At 42.0% G+C, this 22,862-nt stretch overlaps 1 protein-coding gene across 6 annotated transcripts in view; it reads left to right on the top strand.

Moving 5' to 3' along the window:
* Positions 1-22,862, top strand: part of usp7 (ubiquitin specific peptidase 7 (herpes virus-associated)) — an 82,781-nt gene that overhangs the window by 25,466 nt on the left and 34,453 nt on the right. For all 6 annotated transcript variants that reach the window (XM_078418184.1, XM_078418183.1, XM_078418185.1 and 3 more), the window contains 3 exons: positions 7,044-7,148; positions 20,857-21,055; positions 22,623-22,761. In XM_078418184.1, coding sequence (XP_078274310.1) covers positions 7,044-7,148; positions 20,857-21,055; positions 22,623-22,761 — 443 coding nt within the window. The remainder of the gene's footprint in view (positions 1-7,043; positions 7,149-20,856; positions 21,056-22,622; positions 22,762-22,862) is intronic.

Here is a 22,862-nt window from a genome sequence, read left to right as displayed (position 1 = left end):
ACCTTCCCGAGGTACTGGTTTATGATCATGACGTCATTTGATTAAACGTGACAAGGCCTGTAGTTCTTTTCTCAACTCTCGCATTCTAACTGAATCAAGACTAGTGAGATTTGCAGCCCAGATATCTTAATCCTAAACTAAGTATCTATATGTATACAATACAATATATCTTTGTTGTCATTGTACCCAGGGGTACAACGAGATTGGGAATGCGCCTCCCGTATGATGCAATAATTTAAGTAATTAACAGCAACCCAACGAAACGAAACAATTGTAACAGTTTTTTAGACAGGGTAAAGTGCAAGTTGATCTATGCGTTGTGGCCATCCGGCTCAGCAGGACCGGTTCATAGCAGCTATGGCCCTGGGGATGAAGCTGTTCCTGAGTCTGGAGGTGCGGGCGTAGAAGGCCTTGTATCGTCTGCCCGATGGAAGGAGTTCGAACAGACTGTTGCAGGGGTGTGAAGAGTCTTTGTGGATGCTGGTGGCTTTTCTGAGGCATCGTGTGTTGTAGATGCCCTCTAAGTCTGGTAGCTGTGTTCCGATGGCCCTCTGAGCTCTATGGACTACCCGCTGTAGAGCTTTCCTTTCTGCCTCCGTGCAGCTGAGGTACCACACAGGGATGCCATGCGTTAGGATGCTCTCTATGGTGCAGTCGTCAGCAGCTGTTGGGGTAGACCAGACTTTTTCAGTGTTCTTAAGTAGAACAGTCTTTGTTGTGCCATCTTGACCAGCACAGCAGTGTTATTGGACCATGTTAGGTCCTCCGAAATGTGAGTGCCCAGAAACTTAAAGCTGGACACTCTCTCCACACTGTCCCCATTGATAGAGATCGGGGCATATTCCCCGTTATGTGACCTACGGAAGTTGATGATCAGCTCCTTGGTCTTGGTGGTATTTAGGGACAGGTTGTTATCCGAGCACCAGTCCGCCAGGTTCTGCACCTCCGCTCTATAGTTTGTTTCATCCCCGTTGGTGATAAGCCCGATCACCGTTGTGTCGTCTGCAAACTTGACAATGGTGTTGGTGTCGAATGCAGGAACACAGTCGTGTGTGAAGAGGGAGTAGAGCATGGGGCTCAGAACACAGCCCTGTGGAGTGCCGGTACTCAGGGTGATAGTGGAGGACAGGTGCGGGCCCATTCTCACTGCCTGCGGTCGTTCCAGCAGGAAGTCCAGGATCCAGTCACATAATGACGAGCTGAGGCCTAGCTGGTGGAGTTTGGTGATGAGCTTGGTGGGGATGACTGTGTTGAAGGTGGAGCTATAGTCTATGAATAGCATCCTCACGTACGTGCCCTGTCTCTCTAGGTGAGTCAGGACAGTGTGAAGAGCCAGAGAGATGGCGTCCTCTGTGGATCTATTTGCCCTGTATGCAAATTGATGTGGGTCCAGTGAGTCAGAGATGCTGGATTTGATGTGTGAGAGGACCAGCCTCTCAAAGCACTTCATGACTATCGGCGTTAGGGCAACCGGGCGGTAGTCGTTCAGGTTGGAGATCTTTGCTTTTTTCGGCACCGGAACTATGATAGCCGTATCTATGTGAATGAATTACACTTGACAAGACTGTTACTGGTACCTTTAAGTATTTCCTTGATGGGAATGATAGTTATTAACAAGAATGTCAATAGTCATTAACAGGAATGGATATTTTTTCTTAACAAGAATTGCGTTGAAACTTCCCACTTTATCAAGTAGCTTCATTATTGATTGACTCCAAACCTGACAGTACCTTGGATTTTTGTTAGTGTTCCCTCAAACCTGCACTGTGTTCTTTGGTTGGTTGTAATAGTTTGTCATGAGGTTAGAGATACTGATTGAATAGAATTTGGCTGCTGATGGAATTATTATTTTGAGTTGTGGTCAGAATCCAATCCATTTCGTATTGTGTTAATTCCTCACAGATATTACTGAGGGAAAAACCATGGGCAACCTTTCCGAATTTGGCGGAAAGTTTCCGCTTTCTTATTTCATTTCCGCCATTCTGATTTCACCTCACATTTTTCCGCAAAACACACGCCTCGCCGCTGGCCTCGCGTCGCTTCTCGCCTTTTTCCCGCTGGCCCGGCCTCGTCACTAGCCTTGCCGCTCGCTCCGCCTCGCCTCGTCGCTGGCCCGGCCTCGCTACTATCCTGCCTCACCTCGCCGCTTGCCCGGCCTCTACGTCGCTTGCCCGGCCTAGCCTCGCGCCGCTGGCCTGGCCTCGCTGCGGAGCGTGAGGCCCGTTGATGTTGAGGGGGAGTGGGGCAGTGGAGTGGGAAGAGGGAGTGGGGGTCGGGGGGGAGGAAGGGAGGGGGAGAGTGGAGGTGAGAGGGGAGTGGGGGAGGAGGGGTGGGGAAGTGGATTTGGGGGGAAAGGGGTGGGGGGAGTAGGGGGGTGGGGTGGGGGGAATAGGGTTGGGGGGACATGGACCCTTGTGATTTGCTGTTGCAGACCACTGGAGCAAGCATGTCTTCAATTAATTAGGGATGTGCAGTTTTTTGAATGAAACTTCATAACTTAGTCATACATTTTATGACCATTGTTGTATTCAATACCAAGAGAATTGGGATGTGTACAGAAAAAGCAAAATAGAAAAAAACAAAACAAAACAATTTTTTCTTTGTTGTAAAAAGTATTTCTGTTCAATAACCTTTCTCTAATAGTAGAATATATTCATGATAGGTCTGACATTGTACATGTAGTCCAAGAACTACAGACTGTTGGAAATGATAGCCGTTTTCCACACGTGAATGTAGCGCAGCGCATACACGCATTTGGCGTGCATACTTTTTTTGCTGAAAAGTTGCAATAAATTCTGAATTTTGGACATCAAAATTCTGAATTTTGGACATCAAAATTCTGAATTTGTAAAATCAAATGTTGGGAGGTCTGCATTGGGGAAGGCTTTATCAGCTCTTTCTTCTGGTGATGGATATTCATCCCACATACCCTTCATGAGTGTTCAATGCAGTTTAGTTTATTATCATGTGTGCCGAGGTACAGTGTTAAGCTTTTCAGGAACGCACCAAATGTTCATTTACGTCTAATGCCCAGAGTGACTCCAGGTGGACATAGGTGAGAAGGGCTTTTGATAGGCAAAAGGGTTGGAACAAAGGCCAGAGATAAAAGCAGAACGTGTGAGACATAATTGAAGATCTGCGGATTGTGAAGTCAAAGGGAGGAAAGATGGGAGGGGGTAGAGAAATAGGTTGTACAGTTTGGGCAGAGGGGAGGGGTTATGATTAGTTAGAGGTTACCTAAAGTTGGAAAATTCAATGTTGAGTTGTAAGCTACCCAAATGGAATATGAGGCTTCTGGGTATTAGGCCAAAATCAATTAACTATTGCAGGCAGTTCTGATTGTTGCCACTTGGCTGTTGAAAAGTGAGTAACGTTGAGATGTGCATTGTGAAACAACTCCAGGACTTTATAAGAAAAGAACTGCAGATGCTGGTACAAATCGAAGGTATTTGTTCACAAAGTGCTGGAGTAACTCAGCAGGTCGGGCAGCATCTCGGGAGAGAAGGAATGGGTGACGTTTCGGGTCGAGACCTTCAGACTGATGTCAGGGGGGGCGGGACAAAGGAAGGATGTAGGTGGAGACAGGAAGATAGAGGGAGATCTGGGAAGGAGGAGGGGAAGAAAGGGACAGAGGAACTATCTAAAGTTGGAGAAATCGATGTTCATACCAAGGGGTTGCAAACTGCCCAGGCGAAATATGGTGTTGTTCCTCCAATTTCCGGTGGGCCTCACTATGGCACTGGAGGAGGCCCATGACAGAAAGGTCAGACTGGGAATGGGAGGGGGAGTTGAAGTGCTCGGCCACCGGAAGATCAGTTTGGTTAATGCGGACCGAGCGCAGGTGTTCAGCGAAGCGATCGCTGAGCCTGCGCTTGGTTTCGCCGATGTAAATAAGTTGGCATCTAGAGCAGCGGATGCAATAGATGAGGTTGGAGGAGGTGCAGGTGAACCTTTGTCTCACCTGGAAAGACTGTTTGGGTCCTTGGATGGAGTTGAGGGGGGAGGTAAAGGGACAGGTGTTGCATCTCGTGCGGTTGCAGGGGAAAGTGGGGTGGTTTGGGTAGGAAGGGATGAGTGGGCCAGGGAGTTGCGGAGGGAACGGTCTCTGCGGAACGCAGAGAGGGGAGGGGATGGGAAGATATGGCCAGTGGTGGGGTCCCGTTGCAGGTGACGGAAATGTTGGCGGATAATTTGTTGGATCCGCTGGCTGGTGGGGTGGAAGGTGAGAACGAGGGGGATTCTGTCCTTGTGAGTGGGGGGAGGGGGAGCAAGAGCGGAGTTGCGGGATGTAGAAGAGACCCTAGTGAGAGCCTCATCTATAATGGAGGAGGGGAAGCCCCGTTTCCTGAAGAACGAGGACATCTCCGAAGCCCTAGTGTGAAACACCTCATCCCAGGCTCAGATGCGGCGTAGACGGAGGAATTGGGAGTAGGGGATAGACTTTTTGCAGGGGACCGGGTGGGAAGAAGTGTAGTCCAGATAGCTGTGTGAGTCAGTGTGTTTATAGTAAATGTCCGTCACTAGTCTGTCTCCTGTGATGGAGATGGTGAGGTCCAGATACGGGAGGGAGATGTCGGAGATAGTCCAGGTATATTTAAGGGCAGGATGGAAATTGGAGGTGAAGTGTATGAAGTCAGTGAGTTCTGCATGGGTACAAGAGGTAGCACCAATGCAGTCGTCGATGTAGCGGAGGTAGAGTTCAGGGATGGGGCCGGTGTACGCCCGGAACAGGGATTGTTCGACGTACCCGACAGAGGCAGACGTAGCTAGGGCCCATGCGAGTGCCCATAGCTACGCCTCTGGTTTGGAGGAAGTGGGAGGAGTCAAAGGAGAAGTTGTTGAGGGTAAGAACCAGCTCTGCTAGGCGGAGGAGAGTGTTGGTAGATGGGGATTGGCTGGTTCTACGGTCGAGGAAGAAACAGAGGGCTTCGAGACCATCCTTGTGGGGGATGGAAGTGTAGAGTGACTGGACCTCCATGGTAAAGATGAGGGAGTGGGGGCCTGGGAACCGGAAGTTATCGAGGAGATGGAGAGCGTGTGAGGTGTCTTGGACGTAGGTGGGGAGGGATTTAACCAGGGGGGATAGGATCGAGTCGAGGTAGGTGGAAATAAGTTCGGTGGGACATGAGCAGGCAGAGACAATGGGTCTGCCGGGACAGTTCTGTTTATGGATTTTGGGTAGGAGGTAGAATCGGGCCGTGCGGGGCTGGGGAACTATGAGTTTGGAGGCATTGGGGGGTAGATCGCCGGAGATGGTGAGGTCCATGATGGTGCTGATGATGAAGGTCTGGTGTTTGTCGGTGGGGTCATGGTCCAGGGATAGTTAGGAAGAGGTGTCTGAGAGTTAATGACAGGACTTTGACAGGTTTGAAACAAAGTAATCTTTTAACCTAAAATACGATTTGATATCCTGCTGTTAGTTGGTTTGAACAGTTCTATTTGCTTATTGTTTAATATTTGGAACCCTTTAATGTTAATTTTTAAATATCTGAATATCAGCTGTTAAATCATTAAAGTAGGTTCAACTGCAATCTTGTGATTTGGGAGTATTGTCCTTGTCACCGTCTCCCAGTTCCTCTTGCTGCAGAGCGCTGGGTTCCAAAATAGAGAGAGCCACAGGGCTGCCTTTTTGTCAAGAGAGCCCTTATTTCAGGCAGAAACTATGGTCAAATATTTTGTGGGGAGTAACTGCCAAGAATCGAGGAATTTTGAATTCAATGCTTGGACTCTGACTTAAACCTGGTAAATATAGTGCTTTTGAGTCATTTCTGAGCTCTGAAGTAATAATTAAATAACTTGCATTTAAAATATTTAGTTTACTTTCTTTGATTTGAACCCCCCCCCCCTCCATGGGGTTCTTTTGTTCCATTATACATTTTGATCAAATTGTATTTTGTCCCATCTTTGTATAGTCATTTTCGAATAAAGCATTTGAGTACAATCTTGCAGTCCAATGGTGTATTTTTATTTCGTTAATTTTTTTGCTAATTGTCGTTTCCACTCGCTGCAACCTTTAGTTTGTACTTTGGGAGTGAGCTGGTTGTTACTGTTCATTTTTTTCCCATCTGAAGGTTAGTGTTGCTGTTGGAATAAAGTATGGTAGAAGGAAAAAAATGAAGGGGGGGTTGAGGGGAAGAGACGTTGCAGCTCAAAGTGGAAATCTAACCAGCAATGGAAGCATTCTAAAGGTTGGGCAGCATCAGTGGAAGGAGAAAGCTAATGGTTGTTTTCCAAAGAGTCCTCTGCCCACAGATGTTTCCTGACCTGAATATTTCTGAAACCTGACAGTTTTCTTTTTGTATTATAGAAGAGGGCAATGCTGTTTCATTATGTGTGTGCCAATAAATTCTGAAGATGGGAGTTTTAAGTCTTCTAGTGGGGTTCCTATAGCTAACAAGAATTTAGATAAATTAACTTCCTGACATGGATTAGTGGAAGTATCTTGTATAGTAGCCATTCCAAAAGGATTGCTGCTGTCCACCTTCCATTATTTGTCCCCCCGACAATTTTACGGCCATTTTCACACAACTGTATATTTTTGATAAAGGATTCAATCATTCTTACAAGGAGTCTACAAGTTCACCCAATGCACCTTCCACATGACCAATCTATTGTCCAAACTACTGTCGTTCAGATAACAAACTGCCTTCCTATATTTACTGTCTAAGTGGAAGACCTTGCACGAGAAAGCCACGCAGTAATGCTTTTACCGATTGGCTGCTTGGTTTTTTATTTCTCCTTATTTGAACTTGATCAGCTTCCTAATTTTATAAATTGACTTATTTTAAAATAGTGCTAAATAAATGTAATGTTTTGATTTACCCCTCGTTTGATTTTTCTATTGTCTTCTATGTTGGTTTGGCATTGTTGTGTATTGTGCGACTGTCATTGGAATTGTCCAGTCACCCATTAAATATCCTGGTAAAAGACAAGCATGGATAAGTATTGTAGGTCTGATAGAATTCATAATGTAAAAGATCGAATACTGTAAACAGACATATTTTAGGATTCTTAAGCAATAATACATTTCATATCTTTTTCAGCTGGCGATGCAGATGATCCTCCACGAATTACCCCTAACCCAATCATCAATGGTAACGTAGCAATGGCAGATGGGCGCAACAGTACAGAGGAAGACATGGAAGATGGTAATGCTGTGTTTCTTCATAGTTTTAAAATCAGAAACTAATAAAACTAGGGATCGATTTCACTTGAAATGTTACTCAATGTTTTCACTGAAATCTACTGGCACACAGCCAACATTTGAACAATGTTTGCAGAACTTTATTCTGGTGTACTGGAAATAATATATTGATGCAAGGTTTTTAAATTAGTTATTTGCCATGTTTCCTTTGTTGCTTTTCAGGATAATGATGACAACTGCAATGAAATCATTTGTGCCTAGTATGGGTCCGGATGTTTGTGTAGCTGGTTAAAGGTTCCATCTTGCTTTTTTCATTCTCCTGTGCACCTTGCCTACATCTGCCTGAAATATGATCCTTAATGTAATGCTGTCGTTGGTCTCCCCTCCTCAAATTGTTGATTATTCTCGGCTTACTGCGATCTTTGCCATTTGGCTTTAATTTGCTGTACTACCACATGATGTAAAACTGGATGGGAGTATGAGCATGGGTGGGGGAGTAATCGGACAGGCTCCAGTGTGGTTTGGTCTTGTGGAGTAAGTGGGGAACTACATGACAGTGCAGTACAATGTGGAGACATGAGGTCATCCACTTTGGTTAAAAACAGGAAGGCATGTTGTTATCCAACCAGCAATAGATTGGGATGGGAGAAGGTGTAATGAGACCTGGGTGTTCTTGTAGCCTAGTTGATGAAAGTAAACATGCTTTACATCAGATGGTTAAAAAGATAAATGGAATGTGGCCTTCATTGGTGCAACTGCACTTAGGTCTTCTTGCTACATCTGACTACAATTGTATAGGTCTTGCTGAGACTACATAGGATATCAGTCAGTACAGCACTGGAAACAAAAGTTATAAGTGCTGGAGGAACTCGGCTGGTCTGTGGACAGATGATACAAAATGCTGGAGGAATTCAGTGGGACAGGCCGCATCTCTAGATAGAAGGAATGGGTAACTTTTGGGTTGAGCCCTTTCTTCGGTCTACGGTTTAAAGCAGCATCTGCAGTTCCTTCCCACATGGGTCTGTGGAAGGAAATGGACAAATGACATTTTGTTTCTGGGCCTTTCTTTACACTGATGAAGCAGGGGGGAGAAGACTAGTGAAGAGGTGAGGGAAGGGATGGGGCAAATTCTGACAAATGAGATGGTGTGATGGTCAAATGGAGATAACAACAAAGGTTAGAGGTAAGATGGAGACAAAAGGGTACCAGATAAGGAAGAGAAGTGAAATGTAAAGTCGGAGGGAGGCAGTTAGGGAAAAAAAAAGAAGGAGAATAAAATGAAAATGGAGGACGTTGAGAGGGAGGTGGGCGATGAGCAAAACGAGGAGATCACAGAAATTGAGCAATGGAGGAGGTGGGAGAAAGGTGTGCACAGGGGGTGGGGGGGGGGGGGGGGGGTGGACAGGAGACAAGAGGATGGATGCAAGACTGATAGTGGAAAAGAAAGAGGGATGAGGGGTTTACCTGAAACTCAAATTCAGTGTTCATGTGGTTGGGTTGTAGGCTACCCAAGCGGTAGATGTGGTGTTCTTTCAGTTCGCATGTGGTCTAGCTCTGGCAGTGGGAGAGGACAGAATGGTTGGCATGAAAAGAAAGTGCAGTTAAAATGGCAAGCAACCTCGCACACCAGGCCTTGCTGAACAGGCTGAAGTGTTTGGTGGTACGGTCACCTGGTCTTCGCTTGGTCTTGCTGTTGTGGAGAAGGCTACATTGGCAGAACTCAATGCAATAGACAAGGTTATAAGTGGTGTAGGATAACCTCTGTCTCATTTGGAAAGGCTGTTGTAGTCCAATGGGTGTGAGCGAGGTTGTCTGGGAACAGGTGTTACATCATCTGTGATTGCTGGGGAAAGTGCTTGGACAATGGGTGGGTTAGGTAGGATGGAATGAGTGAACTAAGGAGTTGCAGGGGAGGAGTCTGAAAAGCGTTGGAGACAGAAAAATATGATGGATCACATTGAAGGTGGTAGAAATGTCTGAATGGCACCGCAGGAACACTTCATTTCCTGCATGTTGGGGTAGCTATCTCTTGGTATCATAAGTGCCATCATTTTATCTGCATCCACTGCAACAACCATTTGTAATTCTGTTTTAAAAAATCTTACCCCACACATTTCCTTTTTTCTTTCTCCCTCTCACCTTAAACCTATGCCCCCAAGTATTTGACATTTCCACCATGGGGATAAAAGATTCTGATTGTTTCCCTTATCTAGGCCTCTTATACTTTGAGTATTGTGTGCAGTTCTGGTCCTCATCTGAGAATGGATGTTCTTGGTATGGAAGGTATGCAGCAAAGACCAACTCGAATGTTCCTTAGGTAGGGAACTTCACAATTATGATCACAGCCTAAGGATATGGGGTAAGCCCCATAGGATTGAGATGAGGCAACGTTTCTTTAACCAAAGTATGGTGAACCTGTAGAATTTGAGGCAAGATCATTAATTAGAAAGGGTTGAAATGGCTGAGAATGGTGGAACAGGCTTGAAGGAGCAAATGGTCTGCTTTTGCTTGTTTCTTTGAATTATGAGATTTTGTTTCATTCATTTGTCTTTTTTATTTTAGTTCTTCCTCTTCGCTTGTCTCTTTTCACAATCCCCATCATCATCCCACATGACGGTGGAAAATGAGTTGCAATTATAATTATCCAAAACTAGTTTCAATAAATGGTGCAATTTGTAATTACTGAACGCATCCAGAAGGCGATCTACCAATTAGGTGTTTGATCTCATTTGTTGCAGTGTGTGTAACCTATAACTTCAGCATTTTGTGTATTTGGCTGACTAAAGATGGAGCATTGTAGACATTGAACATACTTTTTCAATAGCTGTAAAGTTTTCCCTAAACATGGGGAGAATTGTAGGCAGAGTGGTGTATTTAACATTTGAAGTTGATCCTCCTTTGAATTTCGTAGCTGCAAAAATAGACTTTTGATGTAGGAAAATTTTAAGACTGACAAAAGCTCAAAGAATTGCCATCAAAATGCATTTTTAAACAGTAGGACTTTAAAATAGTTTGCGTCTGGCGATAGAAGGCATTGTATGCTTATTTGTAGTTGTGCGGTACTAATTGCAATGATTTTGGATGCTGTGATATCCTATTGTGAAGCTTTAAAAATTAAACTGCAGCTTTGGGCATACATCTGATTGACAATGCTTTTGGTTAATATTTTGCCAAATTTTTCTTACGGACCAGATTTATTACATGTATTCTCCTTCAGATCAAGTATTCTACAAGTGAACACTTATGGGTTATATAAGCCTGCACAACTAAACGGAAGATTGAGAATTGCACACAGTTCTAGCAAGATGCCTCCCCATGGGGTAGGTGCTCTCTGATTTTAAAAAATCCTGATCACTAGGAATCTTTTCCCCTACTTGGAGCATGTTATGAGAGATTTCTCAGTTCTTCCTCATTCATTCAACTTGTGCACAAAAAAATGGAACGAGTCATGAATTGTAGGGGACAAAGGAATTGGAATGCCCTCATTAAGAAACTTGTCATGGTGCTACCATTTGAGTGTTGATATACCCTTTGCATATCAGCTTTAAGTTTTTCATTTTGATACTGATTTTGTTTTATTTATGTGCATGGATGTTTTAACTTGCACTAGATTCCTAAAAGTAATTTTGGAAGTACAAGTGATCTAAAGGACATATCTTGTTTTGCCTGAGCTCATACTTTGTAAATTCAAGCTATGAGCATTGGAATGAAGGTAAGCTTTAAATAAAACGTGGAACATAGTGGATTATTTGCTAATCCATGTTTTGAGTGTGTTCAGGCTGAGCCGACTTAAGGAATGTTGAATGAAATGGCTATTTTCTGTGTTTCCAATGCAGCCGATTACAGTGCAGGCTAACTTAAAATTCCAGTTTTGCTGAGTGCAAATTCAGTTCAGATAGAATTGAGTTGAAATGGAGAATATGTTAGGGAAGATGCATTATGTTAAGTGATCAGTAATGGCTAGTGCTTTTAGTGACTCATGAAGCCTCCCAAAAATTAGTCTCGAACCTCCGATTGTTCTGGGAGTTGATCAATTGATGTGCAATCCAGGTTCCATTAAAATGATTGTAGCATTGAAATCCTGGGCCAGCATTTAGATATTCTCTTTTAGTGTTCCATTTGGAGTTGATCATTAAGGTGATGGGAGATGGCAGATAAGCACAATGATCTGGCTTGAACCATCTGCTTGAGTTTAGTTGCCATTCTTAATTAGTGAATTGCATTGTTGGACTTACGGCTGCTTCTGTCTTGAGAGTTGGAAAGTTGGGCTGAGCTGCTCACTGTTGAATACCTAATCTCTCAACTGTACTGCCTTCAATGTGGATCACAATCTTGTTGGAGATTGGGTGTATTTTGTGCAGGGTTTCTGTTGCGATTCACACTAAAACCCATGTGTACAAATACTGCCAAATGAATTGCCTTATTCAGAGCAAGGTGAGCAGGTAGTTCCAAGAAAGGCAGCGCCTTTCTTGGAATATAAAAGCATATATTAGAACCAGGAGCCCTCTCTGAAATGGTGGTGCTGTCTCTGGGATGATTTGTACCTTAACCAGGATTTTTTTTTAAAACTACATTAAACTGCCAGATTTCTTCCCGTAAATGGCTGTGATTTAGCAGTGCTACGGCACTTTAAAAAGCTGAATTAATTTTGTATCACTTTGATGTACAATTGACATGAGAAACTGATTTTTTTTAACTCGATTGTCGAATAAATGTTCAGTCTCTGTGAAATTATGTGAGGAAAAAGATGGTAGGACATCCTTTCTCTGGATGGTTGATCCTTGTGCCTGTGGTTGCATTCGATCAGCTAAATGTTGCAAGAAACTAAAATTATACCAGCGATAATGTACTTACAGTGACCCAGAATCAAAACATTGGAAATAGTGGAAGTTGGAAAACAAAATAGGAAACTTTCACTAGGTCCATGACAGTATTAATTGTGAGGAAAAAGAATTCAAATTTCTTGTACCTGCTTTGCCTCATCTGACTTCAGAGTATATTCTGATATTGATTGGAACCGCTGTACAATTCTCTTGTCCGTGATTGCTCTCCCCTCCTTTTTGGCTGGATCTAAGGCAGACATAGCACCTGGTGGCTCTACATTGCTTGAACCATCCCAACCATTTTGAACATTATTTGTATGTTGGAGCTGTTTAAAGGTGACTTAATTTGTAGTAATGAAATTGGAAAATCTAGGCTCAATATAACAAGTTTGTGTCTTGCTGGTTTGGCTTCCCAGAATAAATCAGAAGTCACGCTCTGAATGTAAATCTGGGAGACCTATTTTAGTCGCAATGTTTGATGTTAAAGCCAGAGAGAGGTTTTTATGAGGAAAGCCAAGTAACATTTGTTCCAAACTGAGGTAGCTCAATTACCATTAACTATGGGCATTAGAGGAGGACATTAAAATTATCATGATGATCTGATACTTTTTAAAAATCTTTGCATTGATAACTTTGGTTGAAAACTCATTCTAAACTAAAATCTAAATTATCCAGTTGTGGGGCAAGGAAAATGTTATTTTTTAAAATCTTTCTGACCCAAGTCGTGGTCTTGGTGAGGAATCACCTTTCAAAGATATTTGGGAAAGAGAGATGCAGATAATTGGTTGGTAAGTGTTGTGGGGAGGGGGTTACATTTGGGCAGCTACATTGATGGAGATGGGCCAAATGCAAGCAAGTTGGCCTCGTACAATCTCATGAATATCTGAACCATTTCCCCATACCCTCCTCCCCAAATAAGCACATTTTAGAAATCCAAATAACCTGGTTTGTATATAGCATTTTAGACATTTTCAATTTTGAAATTATGAACTTTAAAGGCATTTTATGTTATCAACCATATTTCCTGTTTAGGCAAGCGAGAGAAGTGCACTCTGTCTACTCATCATCCGTTGAAAGTGGAACACAATGTTTATGAAAGGTCTGGTTCTTTTTTAAAACATGGGCAACTCCCATTTCTCTGAAGGGGGATCTTCCACGCAGACATAATCCGCCCACTGTCTTCTAGTTAACAATTTTGTTTTAACTCAGCTGTTGTTAGAACTACCTGCAAGTGATGCATGCCATTTTCAATGTTCCAGTTAACTGGGTTGGTGCAGATTAACACTTAAAAGTGTGTCTGCGGAAGACTCTTTCGAGAAATGGTGAGTTATTAAAGTGAGTAACTTTCCCTTTTATAGTGCCCTCCATAATGTTTGGGACAAAGACCCATCATTTATTTATTTGCCTCTGTACTCCACAATTTGAGATTTGTAATAGAAAAAAAACACATGTGGTTAAAGTACACATTGTCAGATGAAAGGGTATTTTTATACATTTTGGTTTCACCATGTAGAAATTACAGCTATGTTTATACATAGTCCCCCCCCATTTCAGGGCACCATAATGTTTGTGACACATGGCTTCACAGGTGCTTGCAATTGCTCAGGTGTGTTTAAATGCCTCCTTAATGCAGGTATAAGAGAGCGCTCAGCACCTAGTCTTTCCTCCAGTCTTTCCATCACCTTTGGAAACTTTTATTGCTGTTTATCAACATGAGGCCCAAAGTTGTACCAATGAAAGTCAAAGAAGCCATTATGATACTGAAACAAGAATAAAACTGTTAGAGACATCAGCCAAACCTTAGACTTACCAAAATCAACTGTTTGGAACATTCTTAAGAAGAAAGAGCACTGGTGAGCTTACTAATCGCAAAGGGACTGGCAGGCCAAGGAAGACCTCCACAGCCGATGACAGAAGAATTCTCTCTATAATAAAGAGAAACCCCCAAACACCTGTCCGACAGATCAGAAACACTCTTCAGGCGTCGGGTGTGGATTTGTCAATGACTACTGTCCGCAGAAGACATCATGAACAGAAATACAGAAGCTACACTGCAAGATGGTTAGCTGCAAAAATAGGATGGCCAGGTTACAGTTTGCCAAGAAGTACTTAAAAGAGCAACCACAGTTCTGGAAAAAGGTCTTGTGGCCAGATGAGACAAAGATTAACTTATATTAGAGTGATGGCAAGAGCAAAGTATGGAGGAGAGAAGGAACTGCCCAAGATCCAAAGCATATCACCTCACCTGTGAAATACAGTGGTGGGGGTGTTATGGCCTGTGCATGTATGGCTGCTGAAGGTACTGGCTCACTTATCTTCATTCATGATACAACTGCTGATGGTAGTAGCATAATGAATTCTGAAGTGTATATCCTATCTGCTCAAGTTCAAACAAATGCCTCAAAACTCATTGGCTGGCGGTTCATTCTATAGCAAGACAATGATCCCAAACATACTGCTAAAGCAACAAAGTAGTTTTTCAAAGCTTAAAAGGTGGTCAATTCTTGAGTAGCCAAGTCAATCACCCGATCTGAACCCAATTGAGCATGCCTTTTATATGCTGGAGAAATCCGAAGGGGACTAGCCCCCAAAAGAAGCATAAGCTAAAGATGGCTGCAATACAGCCTGGCAGAGCATCACCAGAGAAGACACCCAGCAACTGGTGATGTCCATGAATAGCAGACTTCAAGCAGTCATTGCATGCAAAGGATATGCAACAAAATACTAAACATAACTATTTTCATTTACATGACAATGTTGTGTCCCAGACATTATGGTGCCCTAAAATGGGGGGACAATGTATAAAAAATGCTATAATTCCTACATGGTGAAACCAAAATGTATAAAAATGGCCTTAAATCTGACAATGTGCACTTTAACCACGTGATTTTTTTCTATACGAATCTCAAATTGTGGAGTACAGAGGCAAATAAATAAATGATGGGTCTTTGTCCCAAACATTATGGAGGGCACTATATATGAATTAGGTTGTGACAAACTTTGAACTGGGAGGGATTTATGTATGATTTTTATTTGAACTACTTCTGTGAGTGGAGAGAGTATTTGATCCATAAGCATTGGTTTAGTTGCGCAAATGTGCTGTGGTAGCTAAAGAAATGCAGACTTTAACATTACTTGATGTTGTAAGACCTTTATTACTGTGCGCTGTAATTTGGTGGTGTTTGTACATTTATAGCTCGAACAAGACTATAGCCAATGAGTTCACAAAACACTGGTGTTACAAAAAGTTATTATTGTGAATACCTGTTAAGAAACAGAAAAGGAGCAGGGTTAGGTAATTCGTGCCTTTTCCACCATTCACTGCAATCAAAGTTGATAATCTGTTTCAATATCATTTTCTTGTCCCTTCTCCATAACCTTTATTGTTTTTAGGTTGAAATTTATCCATCTCCTTAAAACTGTTCTGCAATTTGGGCTCTGCGGCCTTCCATCGTGCATGTGTCCGGTAAACTGATCTATGGTAGACACACAATGCTGGAGCAACTCAACGGGACAGGCAGCATCTCTGGAGAGAAGGAATGGGTGACGTTTCGGGTTGAGACCCTTCTTCAGGTTGATGTCAGTGGAGTGGGCGGGACAGATGGAATGTAGTAGGAGACAATAAGACTGGTGAGAAAACTGGGAAGGAGGATGGGATGGAGAGAGAAGGAAAGCAAGGGTTATTTGAAGTTAGAGAAGTCAATGTTCATACTGCTGAGGTGTAAGCTACCCAAGCGAAATATGAGGTACTATTCCTCCAATTTGTGCTGAGCCTCACTCTGACAATGGAGGAGGCCCAGGACAGAGGGGTCAGATTGGGAATGGGCGGGAGTTAGTGCTGAGCAACCATGAGATCAGGTAGGTTAAGGCAGACTGAGTGGAAGTGTTCAGCGAAACGATCGCCGAGCCTGCGCTTGGTCTTGCTGATGTGCTGCATTGCTGAGAACTATTCTGCACTCTGTATAGTCTCCTTTTCTCTATCTATTGTACATATATTTGGTTTGATTGTATTCATGTAAAGTATTGTCTGATTTCGATAGCATGCAAAACAAAGCTTCACTATATCTCATGACAAATAAACCAAAACCTTCGCGTGGTGCTAAATGCAAATGGAAACTAACACCGTGTAACTGGTTTTATCCCCCTCCCCCAGGCATACAACAATCCACTAATCCAAGGAATATGTATAATATATAATGTACATTCCTCCTTGTGTCAAAAGTCCAAAACTATATATGATGCTCCAGGAGTGCACTCATAAATTTCTTGTTTAATAATACCAAAACATTCTTGCTCTCTGTATTTGGATAGTCTTAAACGACAAAATACCATTTGCCCCTTAACTACTTGCAGCACCTGAATAAAACAAAGTGCTGGTGGAACTCAGCGGGTCAGCATTTGTGAAGGGAAATTGACAGGTGACCAAGTACCCGAGAGCAAGAATGTTGTTGTTAAGACCTTTCAGACTGCACCTGCACATTGCTTCAGAAGACTGCTCTTTCAAAATGCACAAAAGCTTATTTTTTCTACATATACCATTTAAATAATATGTATCCTTTCACTTTTTCCAACTGAAGTGGCTGTTTCTGCCATGAATTTGTCCCTTGCTCAATCTGTCGGTCACCTTGAAATCTCTGCATCCTCCTCATCATACCTAATCATACTGATTTTAGTGCTATTGGCCGACGTGAATGTATTTCCCTCGTTGAATCACTTTCTTTATACGTAGGGCACAGGGACTAGACACAGTATCCCAATAGTTCTGCTTACCAACTTGGCGACAAAATTAATCTTCAAATTTCTGGCAATTATCCAACTTTAAATCCAAGCTATTATCTCGATTCCTTATACTTTAATTTTGCATACTAACTCGTAGGATACATAGGATTTCTGAAAATATATATACAATGCATGTATTGAGACTTCCTTACCTATTCTACCAGCTAATGTCTTCAAAAAGCTACAATAGTTTTGCCAAATGCTATTTGCTTGGCAGTATTCAATCCTTTATCTAATCCTGGTAATATTTTCTAAGTATCCTGTTATCTCCTCCTTTATGATCTTGTATTATCTCTACTGTTGATAAGCTAACATGTCTGTTTCCTGTTTTTGAAATATGGAGTTCCATTTCCCACCTGCCAATCTGCAGAAGCTATTTCATAGCGTACAATTCTGGAAAATGATAACCAATTTATTTATATATCCTCAGCTACCATTGCGATTGAAAATTATCAGGCCCTGGATGTTTGTTTATTGGCTCGCCATTTAACGTTTAGATTTCTCCATCAGTCTTTTCGTGTTATTTTTTTCTTGCATTCATTAGTTTGTTGCTTTCCTAACATTATGCGAGAATCATTTGCAGTGTCCTTGAAGGAAGAATTTAGCGTTGCTGGGTTTACCATTAATTATATACTTTACCCTTGAATTCGACCTCCCAAAGTGGAACATATCACACTTGCTCAGATTAACGTCCAGCTGCCATTTCTCTGCCTACTTCTGTAGCTGATCTGTATCCCACCGTATGCTTTGACGGCCTTCCTAGCTGTCCATAGCTTCACCAATTTTTGTGCGGTCTGCAAACTTACTAACCAACATTTGCGTCTAAGTAGTTTATATATAACACAAACAACAGATGTTTCTGTATTGGTCCCTGCGGATATCTTCTGTTCACAGACCTCCAGCTGGAATAACACACTTCCATCACAACCCTCTGTCTTCTATGATCAAGCCAGTTCTGAATCCAAATAACCAAGTCGCTATGGATCACTTCATTTTAATCTTCTGGGTCAGTCTACCGTGAGGGACTTTGTCAAATGCCTTTGTCAAATCCATGTAGACAGCACCTACGTCCCTGGTCTCATCAATTACCTTTTTCACCTCCTCAACTCAATCAAGTTCATAAGACATGACCACCCGTGGACAAAGCCATGCTGACTGTCACTAAGTGGCCCATTCTCTTCTCAATGTGAGTACATCCTTCTCGAAAGTCGTCTTCAATAGCTTACCACCCAATGATGTGATGCTCACAGGCCTATTGTTTCCTGGATCATCTGTACTTCCCTGCCTAAATAAAAGAACGTTGACTATCTTCACTCCTCCGGGACCTTGCCTGGGGTAAAGAAGATAAAATGATTTTTGTCAAGGTACCTGCAATCCCTCTTCTCTCAATAACTTGGGATCGATCCATCAGAAATTGGGGATTTATCAACTCCAACTCTATTCAAGAGCCTCAACATCGCCACTTCTTGATTACAAACTTGAATACTAACATAATGCTATTCCCCACACTAATTTCACTGTCCTCCATGTCCTTCTACTCAGTGAATTACAGGTGCAAAGTACGCATTTAGTATTCGCCTGCATCTTCTGACTTCAAACATAAATTCCTTCCTTTATCCTTGAGCAATTCTACCCTCCCCTTGATTATCCTCTTGTTTTTATACAAAAGCCTTGATTTTCTTTAATCCAATGGCATTTCCTGGCCCTTCTTATTACCTGCTTGAGTTCTTTTTTGCTTGCATTATCATATCATATATATACAGCCGGAAACAGGCCTTTTCGGCCCTCCAAGTCCGTGCCGCCCAGTGATCCCCGTACATTAACACTATCCTACACCCACTAGGGACAATTTTTTACATTTACCCAGCCAATTAACCTACATACCTGTACGTCTTTGGAGTGTGGGAGGAAACCGAAGATCTCGGAGTAAACCCACGCAGGTCACGGGGAGAACGTACAAACTCCTTACAGTGCAGCACCCGTAGTCAGGATCGAACCTGAGTCTCCGGCGCTGCATTCGCTGTAAAGCAGCAACTCTACCGCTGCGCTACCGTGCCGCCCACTCATATATTTCTCATAGACCCAGTCTAATATCTTCTTAAATATTCCATGTGCTTTTTTCTTTTTAATCAAATTGATAACAACTTTGGTCATCCAAGATTGCTATCTTTCTCCTTTCTCCTTGATGGAACATGCTGGTCCTGAACTCTGATTAGCTGGCTTTAAAATGACTTCCACATGTTCGGGTGTGGACTTGCCCAATAACGGCTTCCAATTCACTCCCCCTTGCCCCTGCCTAATAATGTTGTCTGCATCACCCCACTTTATTATCCCCACCCCCAATTGCTCCTGTTTCAGTTTCCCTAATAAGAAAAACTCCTACCTTTCATGCCCCCTCTTTCACATCTAAAATGTTGAAACCGTGGAACAATGAACTGCCAATCTTGACCTCCGTAATAGCATCGTGAGTTCAGCCACTTATCCAAGCTCTAAGTTCATCTGCTTTTCCCACAATACTCCTTATGATGAAATATGTACTGTTCAGCTTGTTTGTTTCACCACATTCTTTAAGCTCTTCCTGCCTGTTCTTCCTTTGAGACTTAGTGATCCTAACCTTTGCCTTCCTATGCTTATTCTGACCCCCCCCCCCTCCGTGACATTCTAGTTCAGTTGTATTCTTATTTCTTGACCAGTAAAGTTACACAAAAGTAAAGTTGCCATTTACATGACAAATCTCGGACTCAAATGATGCCTGTCTATTTGACTATCCTAGAAAAAGCATTTGACTCCTAAATTCCCCCAATTGTAGATGTTTCCAGAGTATGGTACTCTGGTGCCAATTCATATTTTAAAATAAATTTTGCATTCAAGTCAGCACATTTTCTATCAAAAGAATATATCTGTATATGTTTCTTTTTGTGTATGTAACATACTACCTTTGTAGGGATAAAGGTCATATGATTTGTTGTTGTTGTTGTGTCTTAATAACTGCAGCCTTATTTTCTGTTTTGTCCTACATGTAGGCATGGGCCAGAACCGTGCCCTGCCCCACTGCTTTCATTTTGAAACAGTCATGGAATAAGTCAAAGGTATTAAGGAATAGTCTTAATTTCACATATCCATGGATATTGTGTTCACCTGGATATGCTCTCTTATCGAATTCCTCACCTTAAAGGATGTTTTGTTGCTCTAATGTAACTGACTAAACAAATGTATTTTCTCAGAATTGCACTGCTAAATTTCTGTAACTTTCTGCTGTTGGTATGCAAAGGTTGAACATTGGAAGAAGCTATGTATGCAGTGTCTGGAATTTGTCAAAGTAGCTCAGCTTCTTAATTCAAACCTCTGCAAGTCTAATCCATATTGATTTTATAGTTTGTGGTTAAATTTGTTTTGCTGTTGGCATCAGGGGGGTGGTAGGAAAAAAACATAATCAGCAGAGTGGCAAGAGTTTATTTCATAAGTTGAGATAACATCTTCTTGATGGAAGCATTACAAATCATGGGATACGATTCCTCTTTCCAACACCACCTCCCCGTATTCTATTTGTACAAGAAAAGGTGCTCTCCAGGAATATGTCAAAGAAAGAAGATAGTCATGCTTGCACTATGTGGAGTGTGAAAAAATGCCACGACTAGTCACCAAAATGTTGCAAGCTGGTGATTCTTTTTAAAGTAATAATAAAGCTAGTCACTGGTCATTATTTTATGACTAATTGCGCAATGTTGCTATATACAACCTATATTGTGGCTATTTTTGTGAATGTTTGGTTCTCCGTAATGCTACTGCTTCAAATATGAAGAAATCTCATCTTGTTTTTATTCCCCAAGAGCAAAAACTGTTTAGGTAAACTGATCTGTATGCTGTAATCAACACAACTTTCTCATATGAGTGTTTGGTTTTACTTGAAAAGCGCAAACATGAATGTGCTTTCAAGTGAGGAATTGTCTTGTTGATGAAAATGAGTATGTGCCATTTGCTTATCGTGGAAGCAATAAGCTTTTTTTCAACTTATCAACTTGGATTTGTGCTAACACCTTGAAAACCACAGAATTAATTATCAGTTAACAATGCAACAATTTTAAAACAGTTCCTCTTCATTTTTGACAGATACCAGTTGGCGCTCAGAGGCTACATTTCGTTTCACTGGTGAACGGTTTAGTAGGCTCAGTGAATCAGTGTTGAGTCCTCCTTGTTTTGTGCGAAATTTGCCATGGAAAATTATGGTAATGCCTCGCTTCCATCCTGATCGCCCTCATCAAAAGAGTGTCGGATTCTTCCTGCAATGCAACGCTGAGTCTGATTCTACGTAAGTAACATTTTAATGTTCTCTCTGTGCTTGGCTTATAAAGAATCAACCCACCATAAGAAATAGTAAACAGTGTACAAACTAAGCACAGAGCTCTCTAGCCATGAAGACTCCCATGTATTCCTTTCAACAAACGAAGAAAATAAATGCATGAGCTGTTGAAGAAGACAATGTGATATGTGGCTGGCAAAAACAACTTTTGTTGTCGTATACAAAGCAATATGGGTTATCTGAATTTAAATTGTTTAGTTTAGAGATACAGCATGGAAACGGGTCCTTCAGCCCACACTGACCATCAATCATCCATTCACGCTAGTTCTGTTATCCCACTTTTGCATCCACTCCCTATACACGGGGAATTTAGAGGCTAATTAGCCTACAAATCTGCACGTTTTGGGGATTTTGGAAGAAGGAAAAAGGTGCAATCTCAGCACAGGCAGTATTTGAGGTCAGGATCAAACATGGCTCTTTGGCACTGAGGCAGCAGCTCTACCAGCAGCGCCATTGTGCTGCCAATTTCTTATACAATGCATCAAGATTTTCTTGTCTTCAAGCGATTTCATGAAATATCTTCTGAATGGACATGTTGAAACCATCACAGGTGCTACTTAAGGAGAATCATTAAATAATTTCACGTTTTCACGCTCTGCCTCAAGGTTATCTGTATCTTGGGGTTTGGGTAATTTTTGGAAGGGTGCAGTAAATAACCAATTCTAAGTAGTTTTAAAAACTACGTAGTTTATCTGTCTCATTAAGCGACTTTAAAATGGCGGCATGCTAAGGTGTTACAGAGAAATTAAGTCACCTTTTGTAAAAATGTAGAAATTCCTGGTCAAAGGGCAACCTCCTTTATCTGAAAGTCATGATCCTAGCCACAGTCTAGTAAATTTGTCCAATTTTATACCATCTGAACAATTGCTTTTTTCTTCCTTTATTCAATATGGGCTTCAAAGGTTAAACTGGTGTTTAATTGCCCATCCCTAATTGCCGTTCATGAGGTGGGGGTGAATTTCTATCTTAAACTGCTGCAGTCATTGGTATGTTGGCAAACCCATCATGCTGTTTGGGTGAGACTTCTAGGATATGGCAATGTATTTCCAATTAAAGGTGTTCTTGAGGTGACTTAGTGAGCAACTTCCAGGTGGTATAAGAAAATAACTGCAGATGCTGGTACAAATCGAAGGTATTTATTCACAAAATGCTGGAGTAACTCAGCATGTCAGGCAGCATCTCGGGAGAGAAGGAATGGGCGACGTTTCGGGTCGAGACCCTTCTTCAGATGGTGGTCTGAAGACGGTGGTTCTTCAGGTGGTGGTCTTCCCAAGCCTTTGTCAATCTAGTTGGCAGAGTTTGTGGGTATGGAAGGTGGCTGCAGTATGGCTGGTTCCTGTGGATGGTATAAACTGGTGGTGCCGTGCTTGCGCCAGTTCTGGAATGAGTGAATTGCCTCTACTTCCTCAATTTGTATTTTGCAATGCAACTGGATAATGGCATGATGTTTGATATTTTTATCCTTCAATTAGATACATTATGTTCAGTTAAAATGCATTTATGTTCCATTCAATAGGTCATGGTCCTGTCATGCACAAGCTGTTTTGAAGATAATTAACTACAAAGATGAAGAAAAGTCCTTCAGTCGGAGGATTAGTCATCTTTTCTTTCACAAAGAAAATGACTGGGGTTTCTCTAATTTTATGACTTGGAGTGTAAGTGCTAAAAATTTAATTCTTCTACAGCCAACATTATCAATGTGTAATCCAAATCAAACTGCATATTTGAAATTAGTCTTCATTTCTCTATTTCAAAG

Source organism: Rhinoraja longicauda, chromosome 21 (genome assembly GCF_053455715.1).
Source record: "Rhinoraja longicauda isolate Sanriku21f chromosome 21, sRhiLon1.1, whole genome shotgun sequence".
Classification (NCBI taxonomy): domain Eukaryota; kingdom Metazoa; phylum Chordata; class Chondrichthyes; order Rajiformes; family Arhynchobatidae; genus Rhinoraja; species Rhinoraja longicauda.
The sequence above is the reverse complement of the archived record's forward strand: the minus strand, read 5'-3'. Positions and strand labels throughout refer to the sequence as shown.